Below are 19,697 nucleotides of genomic sequence, written 5' to 3'. Positions count from 1 at the left end.
CCGGACTCGCCAGCAGCCATTAACCCTCCGCCGACAACGGAGCCGGTATCGCAGCAACCACCGCGCCGAGCAGCGCTCGGCTATCGCGAGATGCGCAGGCTTGGTTCCGCCCGCCGAGGGACGGCGGCCCGCTCTGCGCCGCGGCGCCTGCCGGGACGTGGAGGCCCGCCGCCCCCGCCGGCGCGCCCGCTGACACCGGTTCCGGCGCGGCGCTTGGCGGTTTCCGGTGGCAGCGGCGGCGGCCACATCGGAGGGTTTAGCTGCTGTGTCAGGACACCTCGGCGGCCTCCCGCCATGGCGGACGAGGGCGGCGGCTACCGGCTTCGCTGCTCCCTGGTGGGGCATGGGCAGGACGTGCGGGGTCTAACCCGCGGCCTCTTCCCCCAGGGCGGTTTCGTGTCCGTCTCCCGGGACCGAACTGCGCGGCTGTGGGCTCCTGACGGGTGAGTGCCGGGCCACGGCGCCGGCCGGGCCGGGGCGACCGCTGCGGATGGCGCCGTGCGGGAGGGAGGGGCGCGGAGAGGCAGCCGGGCCGCGCCGGGCCGGTCCCCGCGGCCGCGCCCTTGCTGTTATCGTGGGCAAGACAGGCTCGAATGGGGAAATTAATTTAATTTATTACCAGTCAAATCAGAGTAGGATAATGAGAACTAAAACAGAATCTTGAGCACCCTCCCCCCACCCCTCCCTTCTGCCCAGGCTCAGCTGCGCTCCCAGTTTTCTCCTCCTCCCGCGAGCGACGCAGGGGCCGGGAGCGGGGCTGCGGTCAGCCCCTCACACGCTGCCCCTGCCGCTGCTGCCGCCCCGGGGGAGGCTCCTCACACCGCCCCTGCTCCGCTCCGGGGTCCCTCCGTGAGCTTCTCCAGCACGGGGCCTTCCCAGGGGCTGCAGCTCTCCGCGACCTGCCCCAGCGTGAGCCCCCCCGCGGGGCGCAGCCCCCCCGGCCCAGCCGGCTCCAGCCCGGGTCCCCGCGGGGCCACAGGCCCTGCCCGGAGCTGCCCCAGCGCGGGCTGCCCGCGGGTCACAGCCCCCTCGGGGCGTCCCCCTGCCCCGGCGTGGGGCCCTGCCCGGGCTGCGGGGGGGGGGCTGCTCCCCCGTGGGCTCCAGGGGCTGGGGGCACAGCCCGTCTCACCGGGAGCTTCACCACGGGCTGGGGGGGAACCTCTGCTCTGGCACCTGCAGCACCTCTTCCCCTTCTTTCACTCACCTGGATGTCTGTAGAGTTGTTTCTTTCACATATTCTCACTCCTTTCTTGTGCTGCCAGGTTGTTTTGCAGACTTGTTTTATCCCTTCTTAACTATGTTATCACAGAGGCACTACCACTATCACTGATGGGCTCGGCCTTGGCTAGCAGTGGGTATATCGGCTTCTTGGAGCTAGCTGGCCATGACTCTATCTGACATGGGGGCAGCTTCTTACAGAAGCCGCTCCCGTAGCCTCATGCCCTACCCTCCAAATTTTGCCACACAAACCCAATACACTTTCTACTGCCTTTCGGTGAAAGAGGTAATTGGCAAATTTACCTGAATACATACAAGTGTTTAAATTGATCGCTGTCACTTTCTAGTTGACCCCCTCTGGTCTAGCTATAAGACTAACTAATCGAATTGTGTCTTGTTGAATCTGTCATCACAAGGGGAAGAATTTGTTAAATTGCCTAGAAATTTACTGCAGGAAAGGAGGTCTAATTCTAACCCATCATTTCAGAGGACTGTGTGAGGAAGACATGATTAACTTACTCATGATAAGAAATAAGGGTGCTGCTTGACTCAGTTATAATCTATTTAACCATTACCTACAGTGCTCCTAATTAAGAGCCAGTGAGTAGATCTGGCAGGAAGTAGAATATCTTCGTTGATGTGTTCTGTTATTTTAGAGTGTATTGGGATACATACTTGAATATTGAGGTAGCAAAAGATTTCAGGAAGGCAATCTGTAACTACTTCTGATCGAATTGGGCATAGTGTTTGCCAGCGAGCAAGGAAAACCAAAACTAAGTCCTTCTAAGCCTACTATTACTGAAAAACAAGTGAAAGGCTTTAAATACTGCTTACTGGGTTGGGATGCTAGGATATAACTTTTCTCTTAAGTTTTTCAGTCCTTCTAGGTCATCCACAGTATTTATTCAGCAAAATGCAAGCACAGTTACTAATTCAAGAGCTGGAGTGTAAAAAAAACTATTTTAATTCAGTGCCTCAAATAAGTACTGCTTTTGTCATGACTCTGAACTGATTACCATGTATGTTTAGTCTTAACAGGGGTTTTACTGAAATGCACTGTATGAGTGGCCACTCAAATTTTGTGTCTTGTGTGTGCATCATACCTCCAAGTGACCTCTATCCTCGTGGGCTGATTGCAACTGGTGGCAATGATCATAATATTTGCATTTTCACAGTTGACAGCACAGCTCCCCTTTACATCCTTAAGGGTCATAAGAACACAGGTATGTAGTCATTTTATTTTGGAGTGTGTTGCATAAAAGTTAACATGATTTGTTTGTTGAAGTTACAGAACTTTATTTTTATTTTCTTTGGTATTTAATGTAGCAAGCTATTTGATTATGGTCTCTGCAAATAGGATTTTATAATCTCAGTTTGTGTAGTGACAGTTCATGGCAAAAATTTCAAGTTTACAATGATGAATGCTTGAGCTTTTACTATATGTGTGAACACATGGCAGTTTATGTGTTGCCAAGAGTTGCATTTTTAAGAAGTTAATTTAGTTCTCCATGTATTAAGCTTAATTTTTGTGTCAAAATTGATAGAAGTAGAAAAAGTCAGCTTCCTAAATAAACAAGTTTTCACTGCCCATTGTATTACTTAGATGGGGATCTAATATTAATCAGAACTTTAAATACACAGTAAACACTAAAAGCTCACTGCAGAAATTTCATCTCTCTTCGGTCAGGTCACTGCAACATGTGACATATTAAACCAACTTTTTGTATACCTTTTCTCCAGATATAAAAAATTCAGCAGTTTTCATATTAGCATACCAAGTTTTTATTTTTGTGAGCTGATGTACTATTTAATAGACCTTTGAACTGTCTGATCATGTAATTATAGGCTGTCAAAAATAAACATTTCAAGTCTTGGAGATTCTGGGGATCTTTAAACTGTGTTAAAGAATGGTTGTGGAGACCAGATTGAAAGTACCCTGACTGCCAAGCAGCGCCTAAAATGTATTTTTATCTTATAAACATCTTGGGTTTATCTGAGAAAGAAAGAAAATAATGTCACTGTTTAAAGAGGCATGGAATAGCTTATCTATTTTATCAGAAACCTGGGATGGACATGTGACATCCTCCCCTCAGAGGTGTGAAAAGGAATGAGGTGTTCTAGACAGGTTGTAGATTCCCGTACAAAAATGTATTAGTAGCCATTTTTACAGTAAGTAAAAAAGTAAAAAATGTAAAATTACATTAGTTGTAAAATCTGTTTTAAAGCAGGGGAAAAAGTAGGACATGACAAGTGGTGGTGTAGAGTACTGTCTGGTTCTTACTGGGGAGTAACAGAAGCAAGAAACGTAAGACCATACTTTTATGAACAATCAGATGGACAGGGTACTCCATTTATGCTGTAGCTCTTTTTTAAAACTTTTTAGTAAACGTTATCAGCACTCTATGTCTTCAGTTATATACCTGTGTATTACTGGAGCATTTTCAGATTATCTTCTTGCTAAAATTTTTAGTGCACTACAATTTCTTGGTAAGCTGCATTCTAAGAAGATGAGCTAAGTATTATTTGTGCAAAATCTTGCTTCTTGAGGACATAAGTTAGTGTACATTGATGAAATTTCAGCCTTCTCTGTATTATCAAAACTAAACCTTTGCATTAATCCTGTGTCTTGACTAGTTGTCTAACCTGTTTGTCAACATATTCTAGCCTGAGAAGAGATTTAGTACTAAGAGAAATTTAAAAATGTGAATGGCAAAAAGATGTGAAACTTTGTAATCTAAAGTGAAGAGATTTTTAAGTTCCTTCTGTGGTTCAGTGCAACTGCAGTTCCACTTAACTCTTCCTCAAATTTCTTAACGCCAAATATGCTACTAATACCGTATAAATCTCTTTAAATTGCTGGCATAAGACTGGTGGCAATGCAGGACACTTGTCAGTGCTGATTTGAACATTCATTCCAGTTTGCAGCCTTTCATCTGGGAAATTTGGCACACTATTAAGTGGATCATGGGATGCAACAGCCAAGGTCTGGTTGAATGACAGATGTATGATGACATTAAAGGTATGGAGTTCCTCTACATGACTGTAAAATAGGTACTCTGAATTTGATTTTGACGAGTCTAACAGTGTTGTTTTTTGCAGGGTCACACAGCTGCAATATGGGCAGTGAAAATACTACCTGAACAGGGATTAATGTTGACTGGTTCAGCTGACAAAACTATTAAACTGTGGAAGGCAGGCAGATGTGAAAGAACATTCACTGGTAAATATTCCTGAAGATGATAATTTCATCCGGGTCATGTGCTCTTTTAAGAAGAGAAAAACGCTAAGCACCACAAAGCTGTAGATAAATTGAAAAATTCCTAGGATTTTTAAAGTCTCTTATGTTATATGCTCAGAAATCACATCACTTTTAAAAGAACTAGATTTTTTTCCCCAGAAAGTAGTGAGCAATGAATTGCTTTTCTTTTTTTAATGGCTCCTATAATGAAAGTTGTTTGGCAGGACTTAGATGTGAACTAAATAGAAATGGTCTATTGCTGCTAATATAAAGAAGAGCCACATTAAAAGTTTTCCTTTCTTTTATAAAGGACATGAAGATTGCGTGAGAGGTTTAGCTATTCTCAGTGAAGTGGAATTCCTTTCCTGTGCTAATGATGCTAGTGTTCGAAGATGGCAGATCGCTGGCGAGTGTCTGCAGGTGTATTACGGACATACAAATTATATATACAGCATCTCTGTCTTCCCTCAGTGTAAAGGTAGGATTATTATTGCGACTGTTACCCAACATTCTTCCAAAATGAAGTGTCAAGGTAGGCATTCTGTAGTTTTGTGGAGCTGCCACAACTAAAGAACTCAGTAGTGTTTAATTTACTTCTTTCCTTTAGTGTAAATAATTAAAACAATTTCTCTAATGGACTCCAAATCATACCCTCACACCTCTGGCAGAATTGTTTTGGCAGTAGATGAGATGAAAGGTCCTGGGTTAGGCCTAATCGTAAGGCTTAAGTGAAACTTGGGCAAAGTGACAGGCAAAACTATCATCTAGGTTGACACCTGTATTTCAGCACTGTTGCAGCGTACTAAAATGATAATGCATGGCTTTCCAGTTTGAAGTAATGGAAATCTAGATAGTTCCACAGAAAGTTTTCGAAATACATTATAAATAGATTAGGTTAAGAATTCTATGTGTGGGGCTTAGTTGCATTGGTTTCAGAGTTAGAAGTTTAGAGGTTCAGAACTAACTGTTGCAGACAGTTGCAGAAGCTCTCAAGTCAGTGACCTTGTGTGGCGTATGGGACACGGGCGTTTGTTCAGCAGGTAAAGTGCATGTATGTTAGTGGATGTGAATGTCATAAATGTCCTATGCTTCAAAACTCCTCACTGAGGAGTTTACAGGCTCCTTCGTATAGAGTATATTATTATTTATTATTAATTAATATAATTTGTTATATATATTATAGAGAGTGCTTTATGTGTGCTTCCTGAAAAAGCAGACCTACCTTGCAAAAATCTGAATTTAAAGCAAATGTGAAAGTATGGAAATACAGTGTAAGATAAAATACTGACGGTTACAAAATTGTTCAAAGTTCTTTGTTTAAACTCTTAAAAAAAGAGGAAGGAATCTATTTTGTTTGTCTCAAGCATGATTGAATTCCTATCTGGCTGCTTAGTCTGCAGTTATGTACTTTATGCACCACAACTATGCGGTATTCTTGCAATTGAGGTAAGTATTAAATTGTAGAAAGGTTCTTTGACAGTTCTGACTTTTAGGTACCCTGTTCTAGAATGGTATCTAGTATCACAGTGCACTAAAAATAAATTCTAGAAGTTTTAATATTTTTTTCCTTTTCAGATTTTGTAACTACTGGAGAGGATAGATCTCTTAGAATCTGGAAACAAGGGGAATGTGCTCAAACAATCAGACTCCCAGCTCAGTCTGTATGGTGCTGCTGTGTGTTAGACAATGGTGACATCGTGGTTGGTGCAAGGTATTGAGGTTTCACTGTCAGTGTATTTTTGGATATAACTCTGCAAACCCTTGATGAAATTGCAGGCTTCACTTTGGATTTCAGTTTCATCTACATTTAAAAATACAGCCATCAAAGTATGTGTGGGGATTAAATTTAAACATGTGCTGTACTTCATCCACGAAGTTAACCTCTTGTTATGTTAATAGCAGAGGTAGAGTTCTTCAAGAATGTGGTAAACCATGAACAGACTGAGAATGGACTTACAAGTGCTGTCTGTATAAAGAGCCCTTTTGATAGGCATATCCTACCTTGATTTTAAAATGATACTATAGATAGGGTATTACTATTTCTGTTTCAATGTTTTCTCTCCATTCAGTGATGGAATTATAAGAGTGTTTACAGAGTCTTTGGAACGTACAGCAAGTGCTGAGGAGATTCAGGCCTTTGAAAATGAGCTTTCCCAAGCATCCATTGACCCTAAAACTGGTGATTTAGGAGACATTGATGCTAATGACCTTCCTGGAAGAGAACATCTTGAGGAACCTGGTAAGTTGTTGTTCTTTTGTCATGTTAGAGATGTCTCCAGATCTTGGTTCTGAGGTATTGAGACTTCCTGTAGTTTCAAAAATCAAGGCTTTGATCTCTTTCAGTAGAGTTGCTGAAGAAAAAATGCCTAATTTTGCTCTAATATCTTTTCATTGATTCTTTTGAAGGTGAGTCTAAAAAAAAAAATTAAACTAAAATGGTAAATAATACTTCTCCTATAATTTAGATAAAGGTTGAATTCAGGATGCTGCAGTGTGTTTGAGATGTTTTGGTTCCACTATGCCAGCTGCCATTAGTATATGATACAGGAAATTCTAAAAGTAGTGCTGGATGTGGGATTTTTTTCCTAAAAGAACAGTAGTTGCAAATTTTTTTCTTTAGCTTTTGGCTTGAAAAATAGTTAAATCTTGACGCAGTTCGCACTTTCAAAGTACTCAGGAGATTACTGACAATACAGTGGAAGCAGTCGCAGTTAAGATTACTCTTAAATAGACAAATACTTTATCCCAAGGTGAAGTAACCAGTAACCTCAGCCCTTGGCCCTGATCAGCAAGTGGCATAAATCTTGCAATCATGTGAAGCTTTCCAGTTGTTAGACCATGGGAGAATATCACCTTTCTTGATGGTCATCTCCCTGGGAAAATGGTAAACTTCTGGAATACTTAAGGACTGCTTTTGCAACTCTAGTCTGGTGTCAGGTATCATCACCACAATTATAAAATCCTGTTGTCAAGATTTCTGCTGTTCTTGTTGCAGCATATAGTATTGTGCTGATTTTGGCAGGGCTAGAGTTAATTTTATTCATAGTAGCTGGTATGGGGCTATGTTCTGTGTTTGTGCTGGAAACTGCTAATAATTCAGGGATATCTTTGTTATCCCACCCCACCAGCAAGTCGGCTGGGGGGGGCGGGGGGCGGGCACAAGGAGTTGTGAGGGGACACAGCTGGGACAGCTGACCCCAGCTAACTAGAGGTGAGTTCCACACTGTGTGATGTCATGCCCAGCATATAAAGCTGGAGGAAGAAGAAAGAAGAGGGGGGATGTTCAGAGTCGTGGCATTTTGTTTTTCCAAGTAACCGTTAACACGTGACAGAGCCTGCTTTCCTGGAGATGGCTGATCACCTGCCTGCTGGTAGGAATTGCTGATTGAATTCCTTGTCTTGCTTTGCTTGTGTGAGCAGCTTCTGTTTTCCCCATTAAACTGCCTTTATCTCAACCCACAAATTTTCTCACTGTTACCCTTTGGATTTTCTCACCCGTCCCACCAGGGCAACTGTGTGGGACTTAGTTGCCAGCTGGGGTTAAACCACAAGTATCTAGCTACTTCCTGTGCTGTGACTTTAAATGTTGGTGAACTATCTTTTAATCTTTAAGTTTGAGCACTATTTGAATACTTCCTTTTTTCTTTCAAAGTAAATTGTATTGTTGAGTTTGTTCAAACTCTTAACACTCCTCTCTACAGGAACGAGAGATGGACAGACACGGCTTATTAAAGATAATGGGAAAGTAGAAGCGTATCAGTGGAGTGTTAGTGAACGGAGATGGATAAAGATTGGCGATGTTGTTGGTTCTTCTGGAGCCACGCAGCAAACATCTGGAAAGGTTTTATTTGAAGGAAAGGTATATGCCAACTTTAATTGGTTTTATTGCTTCCTAAGTAAAATGCTTCACTTCCCATTAAAAATTTAGTCCAGTCTTTGCATAGATAAAATAAATATAGAAAATATGTACTTGGTACTTTTTTGTCATCTTTGATCTATTAAAACTCAGAAGTATAAATAAGTACTACTCACTTTACTAGTTTAGAAACACATTTTGTAAAACAAGCAAGTCAATGGAAACAAATTATTTTGGAAAGAAACTATTAGTAGAGAAATGAGAAAGTTACTATCTTGAAAAGTTAGTTTTAACTTCCTTTCCAAAAGAAGTGAACAGTAAAACTTAAAATGCAAGGGTTACCTAAAATGCTAGGTACCAGGCTTTCTGTGCTCCTTTTCTATATTAACTTCTGAATCTGAAGACAGATAAGCTGAGAAATATTTCCTTTACTGAAATATACACAGAAAAGTCTCTGGTTTTTGCCACTACAAAAGGAATGTCTTGGAAATACTGATTTTATGTCTCACATGGTTTAATGAAACCTTAGGAGTTTATTGTTTTCTAGTTTTGCAAGTGTGTTTTTAAGATGAAAGTATTTTGAGGCATCTCACTTCCTTATACCCTTGCAGGCAGCCACAGCTGGCCATAAGAGTTGTCTGATGTATCTGTTGTTTTGTATTCTGCACAGACATTATCATGATATGTTATTCTACCCTGCTTTTCATGAGACAAAGAATTCTGGAAAACACAGAGTATGGTTTAAGTATTTTTTTACTTGCAGGCTGTGTAGGATACTATTATTAATACAGGCTGCAAGCAGCAGTATTAAAGTTTCTAGGCTTAGCCCTGGTCATTATTAGTCTTCATTTGATACATCTTACGGAAAAAATGCTGACAAATTCTAATTTATTTTTATTTTTATTCTGCTTAAAGGAGTATGACTATGTTTTCACAATTGATGTAAATGAAAGTGGGCCTTCCTACAAACTACCATATAGTATCACTGATGATCCTTGGCTGACTGCATACAACTTCCTGCAAAAGAATGACCTAAATCCTATGTTTCTGGATCAGGTGGCCAAGTTTATTATGGACAACACTAAGGGGCAAACACTGTTGAGTACAAGTGCTCAATTTTCAGATCCATATACAGGTAAAGAACTGAAACTTAAATGATTACTTCAGTCACTCCTGCCAGTTCTGTGTCATCAGCAAACTCACTGAGGGTGCACTCTGGCCCAGCTTCCCAACCCCTGGGGTACACCACCAGTGGCTGGCCTCCGAAATAGATGTGCCACTGATCACTACCCTCCAAGACTGGTTGTGCAGTCAAGTTTTCAATCCACCTCACTGCTCAGGCACGCTTCAGTGTTGTAGGTCTTGCACTTTTTGTACAGGACTTTCATGTCCACAAATGATTGAGGGCAAGGCACAGATGAATCTGACAAGAAAAATATGCAAACTTGACAAACTTCTGAAGTATTTGTTGGAACAAATCTTCAACAAAATTTTAATCAAGCCAGTTGTATTTTTCAGTCTTTTTTTTTTTCCTGGTGGAAAAACCTTGCACTTTTCATACTAGTCTAAGAGTGCTGTTAAGGCAATGAATAAATAAAAAAAATTAGCTAGAGAATTAACTGAAACTGAGCAAAATACATAAATGACCCTTTTTTGGGCAGGAAATGGAACAAATTACTTACAAGGTGAACCACATTAATCAATTACATCCTGCTTATCACAGCTACAACATAAACCACTTATTTCAACTAGTTTCACAAAGATGAAGTTAGGAATAAAATGTCATTAAAATAATTGAGCTAAATCTTTTTCTTGCAATGAAATAGAAATGTAAACATAAGGCTAATCAGGTTCATATGTAATTTGGGGAGCTGCGGTCATCCTTTGGCTGTGTTCAAATGTGTAATGCATATGCCACAGAAAAGAAAACTTCTGACACTCAAATTAGGCAGAACTTGTTCTGCATCAGGGGGCATTTGCCTGCATAGGATCAGATTTATTGTAATGCTACAATAAACTGTAAGACCTCTTGTTTGGCCTTATTTTTGAGCTACTTCTGTGTGAAAAGTATTGACGTTTTAAAACATTAAGCTGTGTATAGTAGTCATGCCTTGTCTTGCTATTTCACTAGGTGCTGGACGTTATGTTCCAGGCTCTTCAACTGGGTCAAGCACACTGCCTGTAGCAGATCCATTCACAGGTAATGTAAATTCATAATCTGTCTTGATAGCATTTAAGATGTGTATTTTTTCAGGTTCAGTTGCATTCAGTGTTTGGCTCCAGACCGCTGTTGCTTGTAGTTCTCCATCTGAGGCTGTAGTGTGGGCCAGACTGGTGAGGTGGACTCTGCCACTGTCAAAGTATGTTTAGCAGAGGAGAGCCCTCTGCTGTCTGGTCTGCATCCTGTCACTGTCTTTTCTGGTAGAGAAGTAAGGTTTTAAACCTTATGTTTTGTCAAACTGTCATAGTCATGGCCACGTGGGAATGGGTATGTTCACAGAAGTAGCTTTTTTTTTTTTCTTTATTATTCCTTTCCTTCCACCCTAAATCTTAGATTCTAACTCTCCCTGACATAGCTAGTTTAAAGTCCATCTTCTAGTTTAGAAAGCCTGTTTACAAAGGTGTTCCAGCCTTGCTTTGTCAGACTTCTCCCATCCATGCTTAGTAGCTCTTGCTCCTCAAAGAGGGTCCTGTAGTCACTGATGCCAAAGTCCTGCCTGCAAAACCAGCCATGCAGCAAATTTCTGACCCATTTCATGAGTCTGTTTCTACTCAAATATTTTTTGCTTTGCTGGCAGCATCAAAAAAAACACCACTTGGGCCATTTACCATTGCCTATAGAGCTCTCTAATCACTCTTGATACTCTCCAGGACTTCTTGGCAGGACTCCAGGACCTGTGGAAGAGTAGCAGGGTAGTAGTCTGAAGGCCAGGCAAGTCTTGTCAGTCTCCCTGCAGCATCCTGGCCCCCAGCAGACACCAACCTGTCAAGATATCAGGTCAGGTCAGTAGATGGGTGCCTCCATACCCTACAGGAGGAAGCCTCCCATCACTGCTGCTTACCTTTCCCCGTTTTGCAGACATGACGTACAGTCTCACCTGGCTCTGATGCATCCCCTCTTGAGAGTCCTCACTTGTGCCAGGGCACTGTGCCTGTTCTGCAGTTGCAGAACTACAGGTGGAGTGAAGCCTCTGTACTGCTGCCAAAACCTGCAGCCTTTGGCCTTCCCCATTGTGTCAGTCTTTCTCTGTTCATTTTCTACTGTGGTCTCCAGCTATCTCTCCTCTCTTGATTTGTGTGGCTCAGGCTGTGGTGTCTGCAGATGCAAGACCCTACAGTTCCTTCACCAGAGGCCTCAGTGCCACAGAGTCGAAGTCCACCTCCCACAGAAAAAGCAGCTGCTGGCCCCAGGCACAGAGGGAGGCCAGGCCTGGGCAGCAGTGCCCTCCCCCTGGAGCCTGTCACAGATAAGGTATCTGGTGAGGGCCTCTGTGCCGCCAGTGGGTACCAGAGACCATGCCAAAATGTCTCCCAGCTGTGGGTCACTTAGCTTGCAAATGCCATTATCACCACCACCCTCACACATAGGCATAGATTTAATCCCGAAATTTTAGGAAGTGTTGAAGACTTCTTTTGAATTCCTTTAGTGCAGAATAACGCCCGTAATAGTGATGTTTGAAAACTAGTTATTAAATACAGGTATACATTACCTATTTACCAGTGATAATGTTTAAAAAGCCTTATGTCTCTATTCAGGTGCTGGTCGCTATGTTCCTAGTTCAGCATCAAATGCAGTAGCTCCAGCTGATCCATATACAGGTAAGTAATGATGCCTACCAATGAAAATCATCCCTGATCTTTTGCTTTGACTTTAACTTTGACATGGATTATATATTGATGCAAATCTATATTTAATTTAAAAAAACGAGCGGATTGAAGCTGCTTATACTCTGCAAATTATTCACAAAATAGGATAACAGAGCCTTCTTTTACATGCAGGAATCATGCGCAGAAGCTTTAATATATACAATAGTAAGCTTTTTGAGAGGACTTTTTAGTTTCCTAGTGCATTACATTGTTGATCAAAGAAACTGATATGTGTACTTAATGGAAATTACACAGTATCAGCCACTAATTCACCTGTGATACTAGGAAATCATTATAGGTCATGATTAAAGCTTTTTATTACTCTATTTCTGAAGAGATTTCAGGCTACTATTGCATGTGATTTAACTTTGTCATACCTGCAAATTTTCCAGTATATAAATACTTCACATATTCATTATGAAAGTAATGAAAAGATAAGATTTGGGGCAGAAGGGATCTTTGTTCTAAAATAATTGTTGCCATTTTCATGTGTAACTGCTGTACCCATTCCTATGAATACCTGTATTTAGTTCATGTAATTCAGAAATCACTATTAATAATTTACACTTGTGTAATACATTTTTACATGGAGGGAAAACTGTTTTTGAAGGTATTGCTTTAACTCTTGACTGTAAAAATAACATAAGGAATGACACTTACTTGCATAAGCATTTAGTTTTTTTTAAATATATTTTTCTGAGACATGTCCAGCAGGAGAGACTTACTGGTAGGATACTGTTCTATGTGAGACACTTTGGTACACTGCTGAACTTTTTCGTATTTCCTTTATGTAGGAACGGGCACCTACCAATTAGCTGCAGCTCAAGCTGAAAATATTTATTTTCCGAAGAAGGATACTTTCACCTTTGACAAGGCCAATCCTACACAGATACTGGGTCAGCATTTTAATTTCAGTGCTGGTTTTATTTTTCATCTGTTTTAAGTAACTTCATGTTAGATCTTTTTAAAAGCTAAGTGATTTCCTAAAGCTTTTCTGCTGCTTGTTGGTTCTGACCTTTTAAAATTGCATTAATTGCTTTTTAATGGTGCATGTATTTGAATGCTTAGAAGTATAAGTAAATTTCACAAGAACCCTTATCTAATACAGGTTATCTTTTTTTTTCCCCCTCCCCTCTCTGCTTATCTGCTATTGTCTGACATCTTTTTTTTTATCAAGCTAGGACATCTGAACTGTCTGCTGGGTATACAGGTCATGTGCACTCCCTTTCTGGTTTTGCTCGTGAAAATTTTAGTTCACCAGATAGCCATACAATGTAATCTTTTGAGTTTTATTTATATTTAAAAGGAACATTCTGTGTAACGAGAAGGCAGTGTACAAAATTTAGTAATTGGACACACTTTTGGTAAAAGTTACTATTGGCTTGTTTTACCTTGTCTTTTCCCATGCTTCATTCTTATTCTCTCTCTTCCTCTGTATTTCCTGCAAATTTCCACAGAATCTCTACCCGTTAATCACCAGTTTATTTCAGTATGTTTCTGTAGAGTACTTTAGTACATTTAAGGGTTTTACAGAACTAGTTTGTATTCACAATGCACCTGTCTTGAAGATCACCAAATTAAAATTCTCTTTCTTCCTTCTCTCCCCTTTATTTATAGAGCTTGAAAATATTGTAGTTATCTATATAGTCTGGTGAGGAAACTTAAAACAAGAAATTCTGATTTTTAGAAAAACTATTCACCTTTATCTAGCTTCTCGGAGAGGGAAAGCTCCTGGCCTTACAGTCAGGGAATCATAGAATGGATAGAATGATCTGGGTTAGAAGGGACCTTTTAAAAATCATCTAGTCCAACCCCCCTGCCATAGGCAGGGACATTTTTCATTAGGTTAGCTTGCTCGAGGCCCCATCCCACCTGACGTCAAACACTTCCAGGGATAGGGCATCCACAGCCTCTCTAGGCAACCTGCTCCACTGTCACTTTCGGTTTAAAACCCATTACTACAGGCCCTGATGAAAAGTCTCCCTCCATTTTTCTTACAAGCCCCTTTTTAAGTATTGAAAGGCTGCAACAAGGTCTCCCCAGAACCTTTTCTTCTCCAGGCTAAACAACACCAACTATTCCAGCCTTTCTTCATCGGAAAGGTGTTCCAGCCCTTTGATCATTGTGGCCCTACTGTAGACTTGTTGTGACAAGTACATGTCTTACTTGTGCTGGGGACCCGGGAGCTGGATGCAGTACTGCAGGCGGGGTCTCATGAGTGGAGAATCACCTTCCTCAACCTGTTGGCCATGCTTCTTATGCAAGCAGGGTACGGCTGCCTTCCTGGGCTGCAAGCGCACATTGCCAGCTCATGTCCCGTTTTTAATCCACTGGTGTCCCCAAGTCGTCCTTCTCAGGGCTACTCTCAATCCATTCATCCCCCAGCCTGTATGATGCTGGGGATTGCCTGGACCCAGGTGCAGGACCTTGCATTTGGCCTTTTTGAACCTCCTGAGGGAGGTTCACGTGGGCCCACTTCTCAAACCTGTCAAGGTCTCTCTGGGACCCTCTGGGGCCTTCTGTTGCAGTATTGCTCGTCTACCTATTGTTCAGGTTTCCTTTTCTGTTCAAAAATATCAGTCAAGAATATTCAGTCAGCCTTGTCCTGTTTCCCTGAATTTTCTTGCACTCTGGTGTTTGTTAAGGGAGAAGATAAGAGATTCACAAACCAGAAAACTTTTCTGCAGGTTGCTGCTAGTAAATAATTTAGCCTCCTCTTAGATTTGCACAGAGCTTTGTAGAGGGAGAAGAGCAAGAGTATCTGACTTTCATTCTCCTATGTTATAGCAAAGCAGAATTTTTACTTAGTCTTAAAAACATAGTGCATCAGTTTAGTTTTGTCCAGTAGTCTTGAAGGGTAACTATTGGTTACAGGCTTAGTGGCTTGTGATTATTTTTTTTTGTTTTGTTAAGCTTAGAATCTGAAAATTAGGTTTACTGAGTTTCCCGCAGTTTTGTAATAGTGCATGGTTAAATACACTTGTAAATATTATGGCTGGACTGGGATAGATTTAAGAGCTGTATGGCTGTTTTTCATAAAGGGCCCACAGTTGATTTTTGTGCATACTATAAAACTCTGTAAGGGTGGACTAATGTAATGCTGCCTTCTTCTGTGTTTGTTGACGTCTTTTCATCGATTGTGGACAGACCATGATTGGCAGGTGCTTAATGCTAGATCCCTTTAGTGTAGCATGACGTACATAAAAATATTTCCAATACTTTGATTTTTAAATTACATTGACGTTTGAATATAGGACATGGTACAATCATATTTTGCCTATGGTAAGCATTTACTTTAGGTAAAAATACAAAACCTGTGATCACACCAAGAACATACTGTTTCTTTATTGTTTCTACTACCTAATAATAGAAAAGAGCAAAAAAGGAGTTATATTTCAGTCATGAAAACTAATGGCCTTATGATTCTTTAGTGCATTTTTGCCTGCATGTAGGCTAAGATGTGAATTCTGAGTCTTTGTGTTGCAGTATTAGAGGAAACTCGGTAGTAGCAATCATTGTGATGGTTAAAAACTTAAAATTAGAAAATGATGAAACTGAGAAAAGTAATGTTTAAAATCTAAAGCTGTCCAAAACAAGTACGATACTTGTAACTTGTTTGTAAAGTGATTTTGTAGTACTCCATTCAAGATCTGGATTTGTGAAGTTCTAATGTCAGAAAGCCATGCCTTTTCTGTTGGTCTTACAGGCAAATTAAAGGAGCTTAATGGAAATGCAAGTGAAGAACATAAGCTTACAGAGGATGACCTGATAATCCTAGAAAAGTTATTGTCTGCAACATGCAACACCTCTGCAGAAACACCTACGGCACAGCAAATTCAGACTTTGTGGAGAGCAGTTAACTGGCCAGAAGGTAGACACTTGCAATTATTTTTTGAACTGTCACCTCATCAATACTTCACCACAAACCAAAAATCTTACTATGCTGGCTGTTACTCAGAGTCTGTCCCAAAAGAGTTTATAACCCAAGCAGAAACCAGAAGATGATAAACAGATGCTGGTAGCACCAGTCAGTAGCAGGGGCAGAGGCATGAATTGTGAAATTGGTAATTGGTTGTCAAGTTTTGTTGTTAGCACAGTATGAAATGTAAAGGAGAAAACTGATGGAAAGAGTCATGGTTATCTCACTAGCAGGAGCATCCTCAAGTGTGCGGTTTGTTTGGAAATAGAGCAAAGAAGCGTGAGGCTGGAGTCCTAAGTTGTTATCAAATAGAAGATGAAAATAATTATGGAGATCAATTTTATTAAAAATATCTCAAAAGTAGCTCCTGCTTAATATGGTAGAAAAGAAGTTCTTACTGAAGCTAGGTTATGTGGTCAGAACTGCATTAGTGAAATGACATTCTGAATGAATGCAAGCAGAGCTGATACATTTTCATTTGATAATGTCTTGTCAATATTGATGGATTGGAAAGGCTGTTTTGGTTACTGCACATTTGGGGAAAAAAGTATACATTGCATATAGAAATATTTAAACATGCAGTTTAAATGTTTAAACATGCTGTTTAAATGAACTGCTTTCTTGAAAATGCAGTCAAAGATTTATTAAGGGGAAGAATATTTTGGTATTGAAAATTCATCTTCATTATGTACCATTGCTTAGGCTGTTTTGCACAGCAGGGAGCTGGTGATGGCTGATGTCTTCATACCTTTCAGACTTGGCATTGTACAAAACATTAATTATAAAGATTCTGTATATCTGCAGGAAAAACTGCTCAATAAGTAGCTAAGCAGGTTATAGGTATGGAATACTGATAGTAGACCCAAGGAGCCAGATATATTTGAAATTTGAGAAAGTTGGGGGGGAACTACTGAACAAACGCTCAGTTTCCTTGTAAGAAAACAAGGATTTCCAGCTCAGTTGAGGACATCTCTCCCCACTCCCCCTTTTGCAAATTCTGGCAGAGTTTAAGGTAGTCTAATTTTTTTCCCCCCCCTCATTTTTCTTTCTGTAAGGAGTTTTACTAAACTATGGGATATGGAATGAGGACAAAGGGAGATGGCTGCCTGTGTAGGGGTATACAGTCACTGAGCAGCTTTCAGAAACCTTTTGGATTAGTTACCGTATTTTGTGCTTGCCTTTAGTGTTATCACTTAAGAGTTTTTAGGAAATATTTTCAAGATTTTTTTGCTAATCTAAATTAAGGAGCATGTCTTTTGTGAGTAATTAAAGTGTAACTAGAATGGGTTTGTCAGTACTTGTCTTTATGAATTTCAGACAACTTGTGCTTTATGTGAATCTTTCTGCATGAAAGTTGTTACTTTCTGTTCCCAAAGCTAGGGCTTTAAGAAGTTCTGTGTCTGAAACTTACCAGCACACTTGCATATAATGCAATATTAATACTAAATTGTTTTGTTTTGTTTCTTAGATATTGTTTTTCCAGCCCTAGACATTCTTAGATTGTCTGTCAGGCATCCCACTGTGAATGAGAACTTCTGCAGTGAAAAGGATCATGTACAATTTATCATCCTTCTCCTTAAATTTCTGAACCCTAAAGGAAAGCAAGCAAACCAGCTGTTGGCACTTCGAGCTCTCTGCAATTGTTTTGTCAGCCAGGCAGGCCAGAAGCTCATGATGGAACAGAGGGATGAAATAATCACACAAGCAATAGAAATGAAATCAAGCAATAATAAGAACATCCACATTGCGCTTGCTACGCTGACATTGAACTATGCTGTATGCTTACATAAAGTCAACAACGTTGAGGGCAAAGCTCAATGTTTATCAGTAATCGGCACAGTTATGGAAGTTGTTAAAGATCTTGAAGCCATTTTCAGGTTGCTTGTGGCTCTTGGGACTCTAATCAGTGATGATAAAAATGCTGTGCAGTTAGCTAAGTCCCTTGGAGTTGACTCTCAAATAAAAAAGTATGCCTCTGTTTCAGAACCAGCTAAAGTAAAGGAATGCTGTAAGTTTGTTCTTAATCTGCTGTAATTGTTTGTTTTTATTGGCACATTGAGAGGCACAGCACATGCAGAAAAAAAAAGTGCTTTTATTCATATTTTGTGACAGACTATAATTGAGAAATTGCTGAGGATGAGTAACACTTGAATTGTTGCAAGATACACAGCAAATAAAACTTTTTACACTGTTTGTCATTTGACTGCTTTTCTGAAGTCTATAGTGCACAGGATCTTTGCAGGAAGCCCTTCTGACATAGCTCAGATCAAAACAGATCACCAAGAAGTCAAACCATATCAGCACTTAAGGTCATCTAGATGGAAATGTAGGATATGGCTGTGATTCAGTGACTGTCAACACTGACATCCACACCACCAACGTTTCTGTGTTTCAACACAATTAGTCTGTTTCTTGACCATGGTTTTTGTCAGCAGAGAGGGGCCCTGAGAACTGTTAAGTTCAATAGTGCTTTTCACAAGCTTACTAGTTAGCATTGGTTAATATTAACCCTTGTGAAATATCCTGGTAAGAAAATGGCATTAACCTCATTTTCCATCAGCTTTTTTCCATTTCCTTTCTGAAACCTAGCTGTTTTATGACTTTTACTGTCTTACTCTAAAACTAGGTGACTTTTCAAGGGGTAGAATACTTAACTGCCATATAGGTGTTGTGTTTCGCTGATAAGTGAATACCTTTTATCTTGCAAAATGGCTTGAACAAAAGCTTTTACATGACTTAACTTTTAATGACAGGAATACTCTGCCAGTTGATAGCAAGTGTCTTTATGTTGTAAAATATTAAATGATTTTTAAAAGAAAAAGTCATATTGAACAGTAGGAGATAAATTCAGGTGTACAGAACAGACAGCAGCAGAAACTAGAAGAGGCTTCCTACAGGTAGTGGATGCCCCACACCTCTCAGTGTGTAAGAGGCTTTTGGACAATGTCCTTAATTTGCTTTAGCTTTTTGTCAGTCTTGAACTAGTCTGGCAGTTGACTAGATGATCATTACAGGTCTCTTAACCTTACAATTTAAATACTCTGAACTGTACAAGTGTAAGTTTTATGAAGTAGCTTTAACATAAAAGCTGTGGTAGCTGTAAGATCTTACTTTCCTTTTCACAGTACTTACAAGAGATCCAAGATGTTCAGCTCAAAAGGGGAATGCTATTTCCTATTAGTCATGCAAATGTTACGCTTTGGTTCAGAATTAAGATGAAGATGGTCAATATTCAAGTTACATTTTTGATTAGACTAACAGAATGAAAAATATGGGGAAAAAAAAGGGCAGGGGGGGTTTCCAAGATTTTCTGGCACATGAGTTCTTTGTTATGTGATACCTGTCTGCTTCATCTGTGCTAGATGTGAAAGATTTTGTGACCAAGAGCTTTTAACTTTTTTTACTTCGTCTAACTGAACTGTCTGAATTGCTACGTTACTTCCAGCAAACCTTGTTTCCCAGGGCCTTGGTTGCACACTTGGAACAGTTTTACTGCTACACTCCTGATGAATTTCCAGATACATATCCTTACAGTCTTGATCACAGCTTTAGTCAAAGGTTTTTTTCATCTCTCTATTGCAGCTTCATGTATAAGGCAG

General features: G+C 40.4%; 2 protein-coding genes across 2 annotated transcripts in view; one reads left to right on the top strand and one right to left on the bottom strand.

Annotated features, from left to right (window-relative positions):
- Positions 1 to 137, bottom strand: part of IFT74 (intraflagellar transport 74) — a 38,465-nt gene extending 38,328 nt beyond the window's left edge. Inside the window, exon 1 of the mRNA XM_055790387.1 lies at positions 2 to 137. The gene's annotated coding sequence lies outside the window, so the exon portion shown is untranslated. The remainder of the gene's footprint in view (position 1) is intronic.
- On the top strand, positions 18 to 18,291 carry PLAA (phospholipase A2 activating protein). Its single transcript, XM_055790385.1, has 14 exons — positions 18 to 443; positions 2,248 to 2,441; positions 4,137 to 4,237; positions 4,318 to 4,438; positions 4,767 to 4,934; positions 6,032 to 6,167; positions 6,526 to 6,695; positions 8,158 to 8,315; positions 9,228 to 9,447; positions 10,444 to 10,512; positions 12,069 to 12,131; positions 12,974 to 13,075; positions 15,886 to 16,050; positions 17,567 to 18,291. The coding sequence occupies exons 1-14, from the start codon at positions 91 to 93 to the stop codon at positions 18,130 to 18,132; spliced, it is 2,586 nt and encodes an 861-aa protein (XP_055646360.1). The 5' UTR covers positions 18 to 90; the 3' UTR covers positions 18,133 to 18,291.
- Positions 18,292 to 19,697: the final 1,406 nt, after the last annotated feature.

The sequence above is a fragment of the Falco peregrinus genome, chromosome Z (genome assembly GCF_023634155.1).
Source record: "Falco peregrinus isolate bFalPer1 chromosome Z, bFalPer1.pri, whole genome shotgun sequence".
In the NCBI taxonomy this organism is placed as follows: Eukaryota; Metazoa; Chordata; class Aves; order Falconiformes; family Falconidae; genus Falco; species Falco peregrinus.
This window is presented reverse-complemented; position numbering and strand designations above follow the sequence as displayed.